Source organism: Rattus rattus, chromosome 16 (assembly GCF_011064425.1).
Source record: "Rattus rattus isolate New Zealand chromosome 16, Rrattus_CSIRO_v1, whole genome shotgun sequence".
Taxonomy (NCBI): Eukaryota; Metazoa; Chordata; class Mammalia; order Rodentia; family Muridae; genus Rattus; species Rattus rattus.
The window spans coordinates 35,925,237-35,942,961 of NC_046169.1; the positions used below are offsets into that span (position 1 = coordinate 35,925,237).

The 17,725-nt window shown below is 49.6% G+C and overlaps 1 protein-coding gene across 1 annotated transcript in view; it reads right to left on the reverse strand.

Annotated features, from left to right (window-relative positions):
• Nos1 (nitric oxide synthase 1) overlaps positions 1-17,725 on the reverse strand; it is a 111,130-nt gene that overhangs the window by 53,181 nt on the left and 40,224 nt on the right. Inside the window, exons 4-8 of the mRNA XM_032886874.1 lie at positions 8,848-8,976; positions 6,898-7,043; positions 5,969-6,131; positions 5,017-5,108; positions 2,712-2,853 (exon numbers count right to left, since the gene is read on the reverse strand). Of these exons, the coding sequence (XP_032742765.1) occupies positions 2,712-2,853; positions 5,017-5,108; positions 5,969-6,131; positions 6,898-7,043; positions 8,848-8,976 (672 nt within the window). The remainder of the gene's footprint in view (positions 1-2,711; positions 2,854-5,016; positions 5,109-5,968; positions 6,132-6,897; positions 7,044-8,847; positions 8,977-17,725) is intronic.

Below are 17,725 nucleotides of genomic sequence, written 5' to 3' on the forward strand. Positions count from 1 at the left end.
AAGAGATCTCCCATGCCGTGGCTCTCCTCAGAAAACGCGTGTGCACACACACGGCTGTTCACAGGCACAGCGAGACACAGGAGATAAAATGTTTTGGAAGCTTAGTTAAGAAAGAAAAGCTCAGAAGTGCGGCACGTTTCCTTAACACAGTTTAAACCATGAAATTTCAAAGCCAACAACGTCTCTCACGTGAGTAACCATTCGTTAATAACGGACTGAGGCTTAATCAGACGTTTGACACTGAGGTTGAATAATGTGGCACTTGTTCATTTACTAAACATATCTAACCTACATTTACGGAACATAATAAAGTAATCAATATTGGTTTATTGATTATATGCATTTTATTACTTTAAGTTCTCTTTCTGTGGTGTATGTATATAGTGTATGTATTTATGTGTGTAGGCTTTCTAACTTAGTTTATTTGAGACAGGGTCTTTTTATAAAATGCCTTTATAATAATATTATTGTAATTATATTATTATTATTATTATTATCATCATCATTTTAGTTGATGTGTGTGGATGTTTTGCCTGGGCGTATGTCTATGCACCAGGAACACTCTTGGTGCCTGTGGTGCCTAGAAGAAGACCCCAGATTTCCTTGCATCCTGTTATAGACAGTTGTGATGTGGGCCATGGGAATTGAACCAAGGTCCTTTAGTCTTTTAAAGAGCTGGCAGTGTTCCGAGCCACAGAACTATCTCTTCAGCCCAGAGGGTCTCGCTATGTAGCCCTGGCTGTCCTGGCACTGTGTAGACCAGGCTAGCCTCAGAACCTAGAGGTTCATCTGCCTCTGACCCTAGAGTGCTGGGACTGAAGGTTTATGCTACCACACTAGGCTCCCGAGACATGGCCTCTGACTACACCCAGAGCTTGGCGATTTGTCTAGAGTATGATTGATGATAGATTGATCGATCCCCCTGTCTCCAGCTCCTCCGGGCAGGGATGACAGGTCTGTGTCACTGCGCCCGTCTCTTTACCTGGGTGCTGGGATCCTTGTGCAGCCTGCCCATTACTCACTGAGCCACCTCTTCAGCCCCACGTTTGCTTGTGAGACAGAGTCTCGCTATGTAGCTCAGGCTGGCTTCAGACTCACGGCCCTCACACCACAGTCTCCCAAGTGCTGGGAGTGCAGGCGTATGCCACCGTGATGCATGAAGGAGGACAAAACGATCGAAGCGAATGTATTCAAATATGATATTTAACAGTAAAATTGAATACGCTTAATCCATTAAGTCCCCGAATTTATCAACGTGCTAATCTGCTCCACCCCCATGGTATACTCTGCTATTTTAATTTCAAAATATATTCGATATAACAATATAATGGGGGCAGGTGGGTGGAGAGGTGTCTCAGAGGTTAATAGTATTACCTACCCTCCTAGAGGACCTGGTTCAATTCCCAGTACCCACGTGGGAGTTCACCACTGCATCAGGGGACCTGACATCGTCACGCCAACATTTATGAAATGAAATTAAATAAATTATTTTTAAAGGGAATTAATGAGTCGTTTCTGCTTTTTTGTTTGTTTGTTTGTGGTCACCTTGGAGAACTCTTGGTTGGGGTCAGCTGTGAAGCATGCTGACATCCACATTCATGCACGGTCACTATCAGGAGGGAAGTGACGGGCTCCAAACAGCCACATAGCCAGGTTGGGGGGTGTTTCTTTGTGCTGTGTGAGCAGAAACCAGGAGAATGTATCCTGGCCATGGAAGGTTCCGGACACGGATAGGGAAGACAGAGTTGCAGTCCACAGCCGTGTTCAGCTAAGCAGGAGGCAAGGTCAGCCAACTACACGCTTAGCAGTTAGCGCTCAGCCGTGTGGAACGGAGTCTGGGGAGTCTGGCTCAGGCTCTGAGTGCACAGGTGCGGCTCCTGGTTGCCCTGGTTACAGCCGGTTCTCAGGATTATCACATTTCAATGAGAAAAGCCTTATGCATGTGAAGTCAGCAAGCCAGGGAGAGGGGAGAAGCAGGTGTGTGTGTGGGGGATGAATAAAGGGGGACCTGGGCGTTGGCATCTGTCTGCTGTCGTGTACCAGTGGGCACGGTACATTTGAAAGTGTCTCTTCCCTGAACTGAGCATCACCTTGTTCATTTGGAAGGGACCCTGGGAGAGGAGATGGGTAGTCTTGGTTTTCTTGGTAGCCTTGGTCAACTTTGGTCCCCAGCATGGACATATACTGATGTCTGGGACAGTCAAGTCTGACAGTCAAGCCAGGCTAGCTCAACACTGCCCCTGCCTCCAAGTGATCGATCCCTCTGTTTCTGCTTCCTAAGTGCCGGGATTTAAGGCATGTGTCACTGAACCTGCCTCCAGCTGCAGACCAAGGAGCCATGTATGTCAGCTGAGGAAAGGTGGCCCCGGGATGTGACTGAACAACGTTGGTATTGGTGGGAGTCTGGGGGACCTTCCCTGGGGTCCTAGACATCCTTCCTTCATTGAATAGTTTAGGATCGGCACTTAGCACTGAAGAGTCGATTTCAACTCTAAAAGGGGGCAGAGGCTTCCACAGGGAGGGTTGGGGGAGCCAAAGGGCTGTGGTGGACTTGAGGTGCAAGAGCCAAGTCTGAGTGAGGAGTGGTTCCTGTGCTCCTTGCTGGCTGAACCCTTAGGGATAAAAACATTAAACTGGAAAAGCACAGGGATGGGGGAGGGGGCGATGGATGGAGGGTCCAGCGGGGGTAGGCTTGAGGTATCCAGGCTCACCTCCGTGAACTGCACATTGGCCGGATCCCCCAAGGTAGAGCCATCTGGCTGCTTGTAGCCCGCGTAGCGGATGAGCTGCGAGTTCCACACTCGGAAGTCATGTTTGCCGTCAGTCCTCTGAGGGAATATCGTGATGGCCGACCTTGGGAGAGGAGAGAGGACAGGAGTCACCAGGGTGGGGCTTGCCCATTGGAGGACACAGGGACAAAGCTGGAGATGAGATATCCAGGTCTCTTCCTGTAGGAAGGAGCCAAGTTACCAGCTCCTCCATCAGAACCCTTGCAAGGGAGAAGGCAGAAAAATGCACATCCTGGCCTCGAAGTTATGATCCTCCCTGCCCCCTCCGGCCTCCCAAGGGCCAGAGTGAGAGGTGTGTGTCACCACACACCACAGGGCATAGGCACTCTACGTGAACATTATCTTGCATCTCCCTCATTTGGAATCCCTCTCTGCTGTCACGGGCTATTTCCATAAATAGCATCCTATCTGGAACTCACCAGACCCTGCTTGTGAGCACATTCTGTAGGTCTTCCTCTCTAAGCATTTGCTACTGAGGGGCAGGATGTCACTGATGCCAGAGGGTGAGGTTAGACCTTGGGCTGGGAGAGTAATTCACGGAGCCATCAGGGACGTACGTTCTCCATCTCTTAATGAGAATCTCTGGAGCACGTGGGAGACCACGGAGCCCGAAGTGGGCTGCCTTCCCTCTGGCATCGAGACTCACGGTTGTGCCTATAGGTGGCCACCAGCCAGAGCCCGTTTGTGTGCACATACATTTAAGAAGCCTGTTTATAAACACCAGAGCCACACGTCGCCGTGAGTCGGGTGTGATACTCACTTTCCGTGTGTGGGAACTGAGACAGAGAGGGGAGGGGAAGCATGGCCGCGCCTCCCCTCGCCTGCTTCCCTGGGGCTGTTACCTACCGGCAGCTTGAAGGCTATTTCTGCTCAGGGAATATGTTCTCTTATGTCTGCTGAATGGCTTTTAGAACTGAGGTTTAAAACATAGGAAACGATCCTAAGTGATTATTTTCTTCCAACTAGCTCTCATGAAGATCCCCATTCCACAGCTGCAGAATTCGGGGTAACCCCTCCTCTTGCCAGCTCACAGTGTCCTTTGAAAACCACCAGAGCAGCCCCTAAGAAACTTGAGGGCTTAGCCTTTGCAAGGCCTGACATTCATGGCTTAGAATATGTTGGAAGATTCTTTGCCTCTATCACTGTCTTTTCTCTTTCCTCCCACCCCCCTCTCTCTCTGTGCTCATACATGGAAGCCAGAGGTCCACCGTTCTTTTTGAGACTAGATTTCTCACCCCTCCTGGAGGGACAGCCAGCCTCGGAATCCCTGCCTCCACTACCCCAGCAGTAGCGGTCAGATGGTAAGCACTCATCCCTATATCTGGCTTTAAAAACATGGGTTCTGGATTCAAACTCAGACCCTGATGCTGTCGTGGCAGACACCTTACCAACTGAGCTTCCTCTGTAGCCACTTGTGGGCAAGTTCTCTGATACTGTATCAGGGTGAGGTTACTTAGGAAAGAGTCCTAAAATGAATTCCTCTCCTACACATGATTTCTGTTCCTACTGATGGCTTAGGCGGCAAGGAAATCCATGCCTGAGGCAGACAAGTTCCTTCTACATAAGCTCAGGGAAGCCCAGGGTGTCTGTGTGTGTTGTGGGGAGGGGTGCGGGGGGGATCTATGGGAATATCCCTGAAATAGCCTTGGGTGTTTCTGAGTTGGGACCAATTCTCAGTCGTGGGGAACAGATGTCACCAGCGGGATTGACAAGTGCAGCCAGCTGTGTGTGGGGCCTCAGCTGTGAGGGAGCAGCCGAGGCCAGTGTGGAAGTCACAGACCAAGTTACTCCCCGCCTTAGCTGGCTCCCTGCAGGCTAAGTTCTTTGTATGGGTACAAGAGTCCAAGGTGGGGCTAGGGGGTCACAGAATTGGAAGGCACGGTGCCACTGGGCAGAACAGGAGGCAACCACAGTAGGGTGGGATGCTGCGAGAGCTGGCTCTATTCAGAAATGGGAGTTTCTTCTTTCCAGGGATCTTAACTAGTTTCCCGTCCTCTCTGCGGGTGACAAGGATCTCGGGTCCAGCCAGGCTTTCAGTTTTTGTTGTTCTTTCCAGCGGAGGAAGGGCAGGGGATCAGAATGCTAGGCTACTTCTGCCAGCTGGGCCACCTCCCCAGAAGGGGCCGGCCGGCCTCTTCCTCCTGGCAGCTGAAGTACATCCAGAACTAGGACCGCATGTTGCAGGGTTCTCTCACCCTACACCGTCCCACCCAGCAGGGCGACTCACCTGAGGTTCCCTTTGTTGGTGGCGTACTTGACATGGTTACAGATGTAGTTGAACATGCCGTGGGCTGTGGTGCAGTCTCGGGCATCGAACACCTGGGAAAAGTGCATGATGGGAAGGACGGCTGCCTCCTCTCTCCCCGGCAGCCCCAGGGCCGAGTTCCTTTCCAGGGGACCCTGAGCCCACTGTGGCTGCTCCCTGTCTTGGTTAACCAGCCCCCTCCTATTCTTATAACCTAGACTATATTTTGTAAAGCCTTTTTGTTTTATGCTCCGCCACGACAGGCTGGTTATGTTTTCTGAGGGGCCACCAGGCATTTAAAAACAAGGAACAATCGAATAATCTAGAACAGAGGGTGGAGGTGGGGGCTCAGGAGACCCCGCTCTGTCCTGAGGTACTGGCAGGAGACAGATTCCCACTCTCTTTGATGGCATAGGGCTGGAAGGGCGACCATGCTCCAATGACGAACCCACACCCCTCCTCCTGCCAGCAGCGCTAATCAAAGTCAGCGGCTCGCAGAACATAAAAATAAAAGATAGGACGTTGAAGTCGAGGGGGTCGACTGGGAATGGGAATGGCACCAGGGACGGTAGTAAGGGCTGAACGTGATCAAAATACTTTATATCAACGAAACTGTCACGATGAAGTTTATGAGTCCGTATAATGTATGCTCACACAGAAAGCATGATCCTGCAAACCAATCTATTTGTAACGGTAAGCTACTCCCTAGCACAGACCATACCAGAGACACAGACTTGAACTCCTTCAGGTGGGCACAAGTAAAAGGGAGCGGTAGGGTCTGCGGCAAAGAGGACAGCCTGAATTTTACTGAGAGGCATGGCAGTTTTAGTCAATAAAGAACAGCGTTGTGATGGATCCCTACCAGCTCTGTCCATCCCCCTTGGCTTGTTCCCTCCCAGAGGGTCTCCCAGATGTCATGAATGTCACCATCTACCTGCAGCTTGGACCACTGGATCCTCCCCACACATCGAGAGGCGTTCCGCCAGGCGTGCTTGGCTCCATAGATGAGCTCGGTGTCCTTGAGCTGGTAGGTGCTGGTGCTCTCAATCTCCTTGTTCACCTCCTCCAGCCTGTCCATGTGGGCCTTGGAGCCAAATCTAAGGGAGGAGGAACAGAGAAGGGGCTGCAATGGGACAGCCTGGTAGTGTTCCGTGTGTGTGCGTGGGTGCACAAGGGAGTGTGTATGCATATAGGTGTGCATGTACATGTGTGTGGGTGGGGTGCATATGTGTATGTACATATGTGCATGTATGTGTGCACATATATGGGGTGGGGGTGTATGTGAATGTATATTGCATGTTTGTGTGTGGATGCACATGTGTGAATGTGTATGTGTGCATGTGTGTGTAGGGGTGTGTGTGCACATGTGTATGCATGTGTGTGCATGTGTATGTATGTGCACAGGCATGTATGTGTACATGTGTGTACATGTGTATGTGTGCATATGTGTATACACGTCTTTGTGTGTATGCATGTGTATATGTGTGTGTGTGAATTTGTGTGTACACATGTATGTATAGCATGTGTGTGCTTGTGTTTGAGCATGTATTAAAGGTTTGGAGCCCTGTGCTACCACCAGGTGATGGAGCCTCTAAGCTGGGGAACAGTGAGTGTCTTCTTCTAAGTCTCCCCACTTTTTGAGGGAGGGTGTCTCATTGCACCTGAGCTCTCAGTGAGCTCTAGGGATTTGTTTGTCCCTACTCTCCACTGCTGGAGGTGCAGATGCATCCGGACATGCTCTCCCAACATACTCTTCCCACATGCTTTACTTTCACAAGGGTGCTGGAATCTGAATCAGGTCATCACGCTTGCATGGTGAGCATTCCCCCCCACTGGTCAAGCCGCCTTGCCCCCTGTACTTGCCTCTTAATGGATGAGTAGTATTGGTCGAGAAATTCTTTGGCTAGAGGGAAGAGCTGGTCCTTTGTGCGGACATCTTCTGGCTTCCGCGTGTGCTGGGAAGGCAGCATGATCGAGCCCATGCAGATGTGCTCTGTGCACCCCGTTTCCTGAAGGCCAAGAGGGATGTGGGTGAGTGTCTGGCTTCTCCCCACCAGGGTTGGCAGATGTCATGACTGAGAACTGTGGTGCCCAAGTTGTTTGTGCTGGTCAATTAGGGAAGGGGGCTTTTTCACTGGGATACACAGCTATGGGTGCAACAACCTAGTGTCTATCTGCCTCTGTCATCTCTACTGTCGCCCCTATTATCAATCGTCTCTCCATCTATCACCTATCTACCTATCACTTATCATACATATAACATCTATGTATATATGTATCTATGTTTCTATCTATTTATCACCTATCATCTCTCTCTCTCTCTCTCTCTCTATCACCTATCTATCTATCATCTATCTATCTATCTACCTACCTATCATCTATTTTTTTGTTTTATGGCAATATTTCATGTAGCCCAGGCTGGCCTTGAACTCACTGTGTACCTGAGGTTGGCCTTGAGTTTTTGACTTTCTGCCAAAGTACAGATATGTAACCATCACACTCAGTTCCAGAAAAAATATTCCATTCTATATTGATCAAAGAGAACTGATAATGGCATCATCATCATCATCATCATCATCATCATCATCATCATCATCATCATCATCATCATCATCATCATCACTGAGACAGGGTCTCATGTAGCCCAGGCTGGCCTCAAGCTCCATATATAGCCAAGGCCAAGGGTGACCTTTGAATTTCTGACCCCGCCACCTCCACCTCCTGAGTATAGAGATGACAGCCACGTATCCCTACTCCACTTATACACTGGGTATGTATGGCTTATTCATACCCAGGGATGTGCAGATGCTAGGAGAGCACTTTGATCGAGCTCCACCCCCCAGCTCCTAAGATCGTGTTTGAACACACCCTGTGGCAGGTCGATGTCCGAGGTAGCCATAGTTGTTCCTTGTCATGCACATTCATTCTTTGCGATGTGATTTTGCAGCACCTCTCCTGAGATGCAGCCTGTCCCCTCACCCCTTATGTACACATTAGTCTGAACCTATAGAATGTAGCAGGAGTGACCCTGGCCCACTTGCAAGCCCAGGACTCAAGAAATCTTGTGTGTTAATAGAAAACAGAAAGATCTTTCATACTTCTGCAGCCCTGGGGACAGACTCAAGCTTGCTTCCTGGAAGAGGAGAGACCACAAAGAATGGAATCTTCTCTGCTGGGGCCATCCTAGAGCAGCCTGGCCTTAGCTGCCATCTTGGGTGACTGCAGGTATCTGAGATAGACCCCATCACCATCAGACATTTCTTGGCTGGGCACACAGAGCCCCCTGGCTAGTTGGTGGACTTTTAAAAAGTGATGGTTGTTTTCAGCTGCTGAGTTTGGGGCCTGCTTGTTACGCTGCATTAGCTGACTGAGACATCACTCCTTCAAGAGCTTCATATTTTAACAAAAAACAGAAGGCAAAGGGTTGGAGCGTTGAGTATTTAGAATCTGGCATAGAACAGAGTCCACAGTGTGAAATGGAGGAAGGGCTGGCTTAATACCCCATCCATGATGACATTGGAAGAGGCAAAGGACACTCAAGGACCCTTACATTCTGCTGGGGGCAAGGTGCTCACCTAGAGAGACTTTAACTGATCGCATAACTCCTTGATAGAACATCCAGGGAGGTCTGAGGCCATGCCAGCTGTGACCCTCTGGCTGTCACAGCGTGGGTGGGGACTCTGACCTCTCATGGGGGTGGGCTATAGGTCGTGTTTGTCATGTTCATCATAGTCACATTGCCATGCACAGGATTCCCCAACACAGGTGCCATTCCCCCTTCCTCTTGTGAGGTGAGTCAGTCCCGACACTCACCAGTGTGCTCTTCAGGTGCAGGGTGTCGGTGAGGACCACGTCCGTCTCCCAGTTCTTGACCTTGAGGAAACGGGGGCACCTGGAAGGGCTGCCGTTCTTGGTGGGAGACTGTTTCCCCGAGGCAGGGGACTGGGAATGAGAAGGAAGTCATCAAATGAGGGGCTGTTGTGTCTTAACTGAGACATGAAGACTTTGCCTTTTCTAGAGTTTTCTCTGGGTTACCTGTTCCCTTCCCAATGAGAAGGGCTCAACCTTCCCTGAGACCAACAACTTTGCCTATGGAAAAGATGTACCATGGCATTGAAAAATGTTACAGATTCGATCTGGGGGCAAGGAGGCAGGAGATCAAAGGTGACTGCTTCAATGTCTGTCACAGAGTCAAGACTATATAGAATAGACTTAGATTCTAATCTTTAGAATACCACACGGAGACCCGGTGGATGTTTGTTGAGTGAGTCAACAATGGAGCAGAAACTACCAGGCTTTGAATATGGTCCTTTGAGATGTAGAAACCCGGTTGTTTGCTTGGTGGGCACACCACCATGTAATAGGTAACACAGAGAAGAGGCGGGTCTGACCTGTGTGACTCACATATTTTCTGTCTTAGGGTTTCACTGCTGTGAAGAGATACCATGACCAAAGCAACTCTTTTAAGTACAACACTTAATTGGGGCTGGCTTATAGGTTCAGAGGTTCAGTCCATTATAATCAAGGTGGGAAAATGGCAGCATCCAGGCCGGCATGGTGCAGGAGGAGCTGAGAGTTCTACATCTTCATCTGAAGGTTGCTAACAGAATACTGACTTCCAGGCAGCTAGGACTAGGGTGTAAAAGCCCACACCCACAGTGACACACCTCCTCCAACAAGGCCACACCTCCTCCAACAAGGCCACACCTCCTCCAACAAGGCCACACCCACTCCAACAGGACCACAAATCCACTCTCTTGGCCAAGCATATTCAAACCATGACAATATCTGAGTTTCAACTCACAAGGTCTCCCAGGGACACCATCTTAATTTCCTAACTCACAGCCAAACAAGCTCTGTTAATGGACATATTGGTGACCCCGCAGTACCCTTGACCTTCTGAAACAGGAGAGAAAGGATCCACAGATACAAAAGTGATATGAGGTGGGATGGGAACAGGAAGGAAGGATGCTGGCTAAGTGGAGAATTCGGGTGAAAGCAAGGGTCATGATGTGCTTGTGGAGGTCAAAGGACCAGGGGTCTGGGTGTATGGGGGAGTTCGATGTGCTGGGGGGGGGTGTTCAGCAGTAAAGTATTTGCTTCACCAAGCACAACAGACCTCAGCTTGGTTCCCAGAACCCATGAGAAAAAAACAGGCCCACTGATGTGCAGGGAGGCAGAGACAGGAAGACACTTGGGGGACTGGCTGGCCAGCCGGTCTAGCCTAGTTCGTGAGTTCTGGGTCAGTGAGAGACACTGTGTCAAAAGAGTAAGTTAGAGGTGCCTGAGGAATGATGCCCGAGGTGACCTCTGACCTCACTACACATACACGTGTGTAGATGCTCATGAAACAGAAGCAAAGCCCCAAGGGACCAGAGCAAGGAGGCCGGTGAGGTGGACGCATACAGCGAGGGAGGAAATAGGACAGGAAGGTTAAAAGTCAAGCTTGTGGCTCAGGCTTGGCGGATCCGAGGCAGGAGGATAGCTGTGAGTTACGTAATGGAGCTAATGGCCTTGATCTTTTAACTGTAGGGTGTGGCAGGTTGATGGGCACCTCTATCCCTTACCACCGGGGATCAGAGAAACTAGGTAGGTCAATGAGAGAACCTGGGTAGCACACTAGATACCTCACTGGGCTGTTGTACTTTGGTTTTGGTCACTGGTGACATTGGATGATCAGGGAAGGGATAAATGCGAAGGCGAGTGTAGCAGACAGGGTCCCCGCAAACAGGACACAAAGGGCTTTTCTGAGTGGGAACCAAGGTCTCCAGGCACTGAGAACCATGAGGCTGGAGAGGGCACTTGTGGACAGGGGGCGGCCACACTCATCTGTTCCTGGCTTTGTGTCCAGCCATAGCTTCTGGGTGGGGGGACACCAGCTCTAGCTGGAGGCTTGGTGCCCACAGACAGTGCAAAAACCTTCCTGAACTCATTCTGCTAAGGGGTTTGTAGAAGCCTGAGAGAAAGACCTGGGCACTCTGGCCTCCAAAGGAGGCTGAGGGTCTGCACACAGGTGGCCAGGACAAGTCCGTAACTAGGGAGCAGGCATGGCTTACTAACTGTTCTGAGGTAGGGGTCTGGGTTCTGTAGTCTGTGTGCCCAGCCAAAGAGTGCCTCCGTGTTTCTGTAGAACCCAGGAGCAAGGCACGTTTCCCAATTTTTAAGCTGTTCAGTATAAAACCACACACAAGAATAGTATTTTGTGGTTCACGAATGTAATACGAACCAAAGTTTCAGTGAAGAGTTTTGCGCTGGTCACCCTGTGAGAGGCCAAGAGTGAACCCAGCCTTTCACGCATACCAAGTGAGTGCCCGCCCACTGAGTGACATCACCAGCTCTCTTTTGACATTTATATTTTGGGGCAGTTTTGCTTAGTTTTCCAGACTAGCTTCGTACTTCCAGGGTGACCCTGAACTTGTCATCCTCCTGCCTCAGCCTCCTGAGTAGTTGGAGTCACAGGTCTCTGCCCTCAGGCCTGGGAGTCATGGGCCTCTGCCATCAGGCCTGTGTAGAGTCAGAGGACAACCTTGGGTCTCATCCCAGGCACCATGCACTTTATTTTGAAACAGGGTCTCCTACTGGCCTAGAGTCCACAAGCCGTGTCGGTCAGTTGCCCAGTGGAGGGGTCCATTCATCTCTGCTTCTCCAAGTGTAAGTTGCAAGTTCAAGGTACAAGCTCCATATCTGTCTTTCTTACTGCTGCAGGTGGCTCATTAGAGATAGCCAATAGTCTAGGTGGGTCTGAAGCTTGTATTCTCCTGCCTCGACCTCCCAAGCATGGGGGTGAGGGGCAAGAGTCACCACGACCAGTATTTCCTGTATATCCTTGCACACCCTGTATACACCTGCATGTCCTGTGTACACCTGTATGGCCTGTATACACTTGGCATATCCTATATAAACCTGCATGTCCTGTATACACCTAAACACCCTGTATATACCTGACCAGCCTATATATACCTGCATATCCTGTGTATACCTGCACAGCCTGTATACACCTGCATGTCCTGTATACACCTGCATATCCTGTATACACCTGCCCAGCCTGTATACACCTGCATGTCCTGTATACACCTGCATATCCTGTATACACCTGCCCAGCCTGTATATACCTGCATGTCCTGTGTATACCTGCACATCCTGTATACACACCTGCACATTCTGTATACACACCTGTACATCCTGTATACACACCTGCACATCCTGTATACACACCTGCACATCCTGTATACACACCTGCACATCCTGTATACACATCTGCATATCCTGTCTATACATGCATGCCTTGTCTATGCTACACACGCATGCCCTGTATACACCCCCACACACCATATACCTGCATGCCTTGTATATAGCTGCACATTCTCATAACTTTTATTTGGGGGACTTGAACTTACTATATAGTCAAGGACGACTCTGAACTTCTGATCTTCCTGTCTCTACCTCCAAAGTGCAGAGATCACAGGTGTACACCACACTCCTGTTCTAATTTTCATATCATATACATTTACATATCTATACAAAGATTCAGATCCAGTTGTCTCTTTGTATCTATGAAAATAGGGGCTAAGACCCCCATGGATACCAGAATTGCAATCCCTCAAATAAAAAAAAAAGCCATCTTCTTGGCCTACAACCCATGCACCCCCTCTTACAAATATTAGGTAAATAGTTCTAATGTTATATAGTTTAGGGGAATATGACAAGAGAACGAGTCTATGCATACACACATACATGCATACATACACATATACATACATATACACATACACATACACACATACGCACATACATACACACATACATATATATATATATACACATAAACACACACACACACACACACACACACCAGTTTCCAGGGAATGGATGAGGGTATCATGCACACTAGGCCAGGACTTTACCACTGAGCCTCATCCCCAGCCTCCAGCCATAATTTTTTCCCCACTGGATATTTTCAACACACAGCTGGCTGAATCAGTGTATGTGGCTTCAAAGACACAGGAAACTGACTTCCTCATCTGCCTTCTCCTTGTTTAGCTGCCTCTTCCCCAGCTTGTGAGGAATAAGCATTTGGGGGCCTGTCACAGGCTGAGTTGCATCCCCCAAGTATACATGCCAGAACCCTAATCCTTTGGTGACAGGAATTTTTGGAGGTCATTGAAGTTAAATGAGGTCTTCAGGGTGGGACCTGTATCTGCTAGAATTAGCAACTTTATGAGATTAGTCTCTCTGTCCCCCTCTCTTGCTTTCTCCCCACCCCATATGCCTTTCACATATTAGAGACACAGTAAGAAAGACCCTTCTATGACCCCTTACCACAGTGGTTCTCAATCTTCCTGATGCTGTGACCCTTCAATACAGTTCCCCATGTCGTGGTGACCCCCAAACATAAAATTATCTTGTTGTTTTACAAATGTAATGGTTGCCCCTGTTATGAATCGTAACATAAATGTCTGATATGGGTGACTCCTGTGAAAGGGTCGTTGACTCCCAAAGGGGTTGGGACCACAGGTTAAGAACCACTTCCTACCCAGAACTAGGCTACCCTGACAGCCTGATGCCAGACTTCAGCCTCCAGAAACCTGGCAATGAATTCCTAACATTTAAGCTGTTACATGTGTGGGACCATGTGGGCTCAGTTTGAACAGATTAACACAAAGTTTACACATCCTTGGAAATGTGGAGTGACCTAAATGTATGGCCAAGGGCTCTGCTCAGGTCCCGATTTAGTGGGGACAACAGATCCATCAAGATGCTTGATGTGAGGGAGTGGCTGATAGAAGGCAGGGGCAAGTAAAAGAGGTGCCTAGACTTTTCCTGGGGGTCTCGACCTGATAGACCCATCGTAAAAGGAAAATTCATCCTGACACCTAACCCACAGGGCATCCCAGCTCAGGAGGGAACCTCATTGTAGAGTGCTGGGTGTTTCCCCTAGTGATTTCTCACTAATAAACGAGCTACAACATTGGGCTGCATAGTCTCTCAAACCCCCGAAGTATAACTCCTACAGAATAAATATTGCTTTCACACCACGGTGAAAATGAAATGCTAAGTGAAGCCTTTTTGTAGGTCAGGACTGGCTATCTGAGATTGCCAGGATTGTGGGAGGGAGGGGGTGAGGACTGAGAATCTCCAAGATGTATGCTTTCTCAACAGTGAGGCAAGGGGGGTGTGTGGGGTGTGGCTGGGTAAGGGGGCGAGGCATAGCTGGAAGTTAGATCTTCAGGAAGCTGGGATAAGCCTGGTGTACAGGAAGAACAACTGACAATCTGGGGGTGTAAGAAAAACCGAGTCAGCCTGGTGGCTTCCTGTCTGGGTCACAGGAGTTCCGAAAACTCGATGAGGCACCAGCAGACTCTGGGAAGCAGGGAGGAGAATTTGGAAGCTGGATGTATTGGAGGCAGGAAGCCAGGCCCTCAATAGGACAGGAAGATGTCGGATCAGGGGCCAAGGACTTGTACTTCCCAATACCTGGGTTCCTTCAAATCCTTACATTGTCCCATAGGTCGGCGCCTCTGAATGTGACCACGGTGGCTCTCCTTCACTATCACTTAGGAGGATGCAGAATCACTATGGAAACAGGCCACTGGGCGCATCAGTAACAAAGTGTCCAAATTATGCTAGTCGCAGTGAGAAGGCAGACCCTAACTGTGAATGCCACTGTCTCATGGGCTGAGGGCTTGGAGTTGAATACTAAGGAGAAAGATGGCTAAGCACCTGGCATTCATTTCTCTCGGCTTCCTGACTGGATACAATGTAATCAGCCGTCTCAGGTTCCAGCGCCATGTCTTTGCCTCTACCGAGGACTGTAAGCCTCAAACTGTAAGCCAGAATCAACCCTTCCTTCCACAGTGGCTTTTGTCCGCTAGTTTGTCACAGCAACCGGAAAGGAATTGATACAGTATCCCTAACTGAAGACAGGGTCCCTATAAAGGTAACAGCTTAGAATGAGGTCACTATATAGTCCTTGACTTAACATGGCTGATGTCATGTAGAAAAGAGGAATTCTGGGACAGACACTTCCCTATCCAGAGAGGTGGCCTTGGGATTATGAAATTGGTTCTTACCAGCTATACAGAGAGGGGCTATTCTGCCAACATCTTGAGTTGGGCTCCCTCTGTCATAACTGTGACACAAAGTATACAGTTGTCATGACTGAGTTATGTAGCCTGGGTGAGTGAGGCCTGAACTTGCCCAGAATCAGCCAGCATCTCCATTCTTCCCTGCTGGCATCAGCCACAGCTGCTCTGTGATAGCCCTGAGTCAACCTGCCTGCTCTAGACTTATCCTGAAATGAGGACAGCAAGCCAGGGCTAAGCTGGGCAGCGGGCCATCACACCACAGGGGCTAGACGCCACCTCCTGTGATCTTCCTGCAGCTCTTGTCAACATGTGGGGACCACTTCTTCAGGATGGCCAGCCTAACCCAGTTATGGACCCCGGCGGTGTGGTAGCCGCGAGCATATGGCTGCTTGGAGGGCGGAACCAACTGTTTTCAGGACCTGGAGAAAGATTTCTGTGAGGTGTGAGCAAAGCATTCTGTCCAACGGGATCCAGTCCCTGCAGTCCAGACCCTATGGACACCTGCAACCACTCACCATGTCACCTCTCCCCATGCTACTGTGCTCCAGTCTGTCACAGTGAGGAAGAGGAGGACCCAGGAGTTAGACCTGTTCTAGTGTGGGAAAAGCAGCATCTCAGACCTCTGAGATGGAGAGGCTTTTAGGTAGAATGCAAGGGAGGGATGGCTCGGTTTCTGAAGAGTTAGCTGTGCAAGCCTGAGGACCTGAGTTCAGATTCCCAGCCCCCAGGGAGAAAGCGGGTGTTACAATGTGTGGCTCTGACTGGTTGGTCCACCCAAAATGAGTTCAGATTTCTGACTCAGAAACCCAAGTGGACTCATCCACTGGGGCGTGAACAATCCACTACCAGCCACACCAACTACATTCGTCGTGTGTATACACATATACACACACACACAACCAAAAAACTCCAAAAGGACATGAAGCTGGGAGGGAGATGGGAGGTGTGGAAGTTGGGGAGGGCTGGAACATGGGACCAGGGATAGGTATTAACATGATACAATGTATGCATGAATGGATCTTTAAAGAAGGAAAAAACAGTGGTGAATGATTGAAAAGGACACCTGGCGTTGACCTCTGGTCTCCACATTCACACGCACAGGTGCGCGAGCATCCATACACATATGCCCCTGCACGCCTGTGTGCCTACCCACACATGCACCCCCAAAAGCAAGAAGACTTACATCGACCCTATCCTGGAGAGACTGCTGTGTGTTCCTAGATCACCCTGAACTTGGTCCCATGGCTGCATCAGAGTGGCTACGTGCCCCTAGAAAGTAATTTTAATAACGGATCCTCCAAGTCTCCGTGGCTCGTTCCCACCATCTTGTCCTGGGTGTGAACTTGCTAATATGCGTGTTAAAACATATGCGTTTAGGTGAAGGAAGGGAAGAAGGGCGGGCTCTTTAGAGCTTCAGAATCTCTGTTGGGAAGCTGGTGGGCCACAGCTATGAATTGGGAAAGGGGTGGGCAGCTCGGCCTGAGCTAGGGTTATAAGAAAAGGGTTTTTGATGGAGAGCTGCACAGTGACTCACATTGAGAGAATTCTCCCCAGTTTCCCATCAAATGTCATGGCCTGCTAGGTGGGACAGAGTGCACTGAGCAGACCGGCTATGGAAACAAACCATCAGCAGAATTTGTGGAAGTTCCTACAGCGCTGAACCCAAACATTGGCACAGGGCATTCAAACCCCATTTCCTGGTTCCACCCTGGCTCTGACCCCCCAGATAGCAGGACTTGGTGTCCGTGTGCGCGCGCGCGCATGTGTGTGCATGTGAACATGTGTCGTATCTCTGACTGTTGGTACACATGCATGTGGATGTAGAGTCCAGAGGTCATTATTATTAGGTCATTATTATTGGGTGTTTTTCTCTATAGCTTTCTGTTTTTTGTTTTGTTTTGTTTTTCTCTTTTTGAGACAAGGTCTCTCTCATTGAACATGGAGCCTGCTGGCTAGTGAGTTCTAGTAACTCTCCTATCTCTGCCTCTCCAGCCCTGGATTACAGGTGTATACTATGGTGCCTCACTTTTTTACATGGGCGCTGGGGATTTGAACCTGAGTCCTCATGCTTGTGCAGCAAGCACTTTACTGACAGAGCTATCTTCCCAGAGTTGATGACTGTCTTTTGATGGAGGAGCCTAGAAAGACCAGGCGGTCACCAAACAGACCGCTCAGGTGGAGGGAAGGAAGGCATCAGCAGAAATTCTGCCACTGCGGTGCACAGAAGGCCCTGCCGCCAGGAGAAGTTTCGGGAACGCATGGTTTTGAAGGGCAGCAGGACTCAGTGTAGGCGAGCTGACCCAGATGAGGTGGGGCAAGGGAATCAAACATTGGCTTTGTCTGAGAGGGAGTCAGCTCAAGGAGGTCAGAGTTGGCTCTCAGGGAAGGAACCCTCTGGCGCCCCGAGATTTCAGCCAGAACAGAGCCGATGGCGTCTCTCAGGGCCAGTTGGGTGGACCATGTTGGTCACGTGGGTGCACGAGTCTCTGAGATGTCAGCATCACAGTAGTAATTTCTGCTGTGTCTGTACCTAGCTCGCTTTAGAGTGACGCTTTGAGAAGCCACGGCAAACAAATACTTGATGAAGAGATGATAATCAGGCAGTA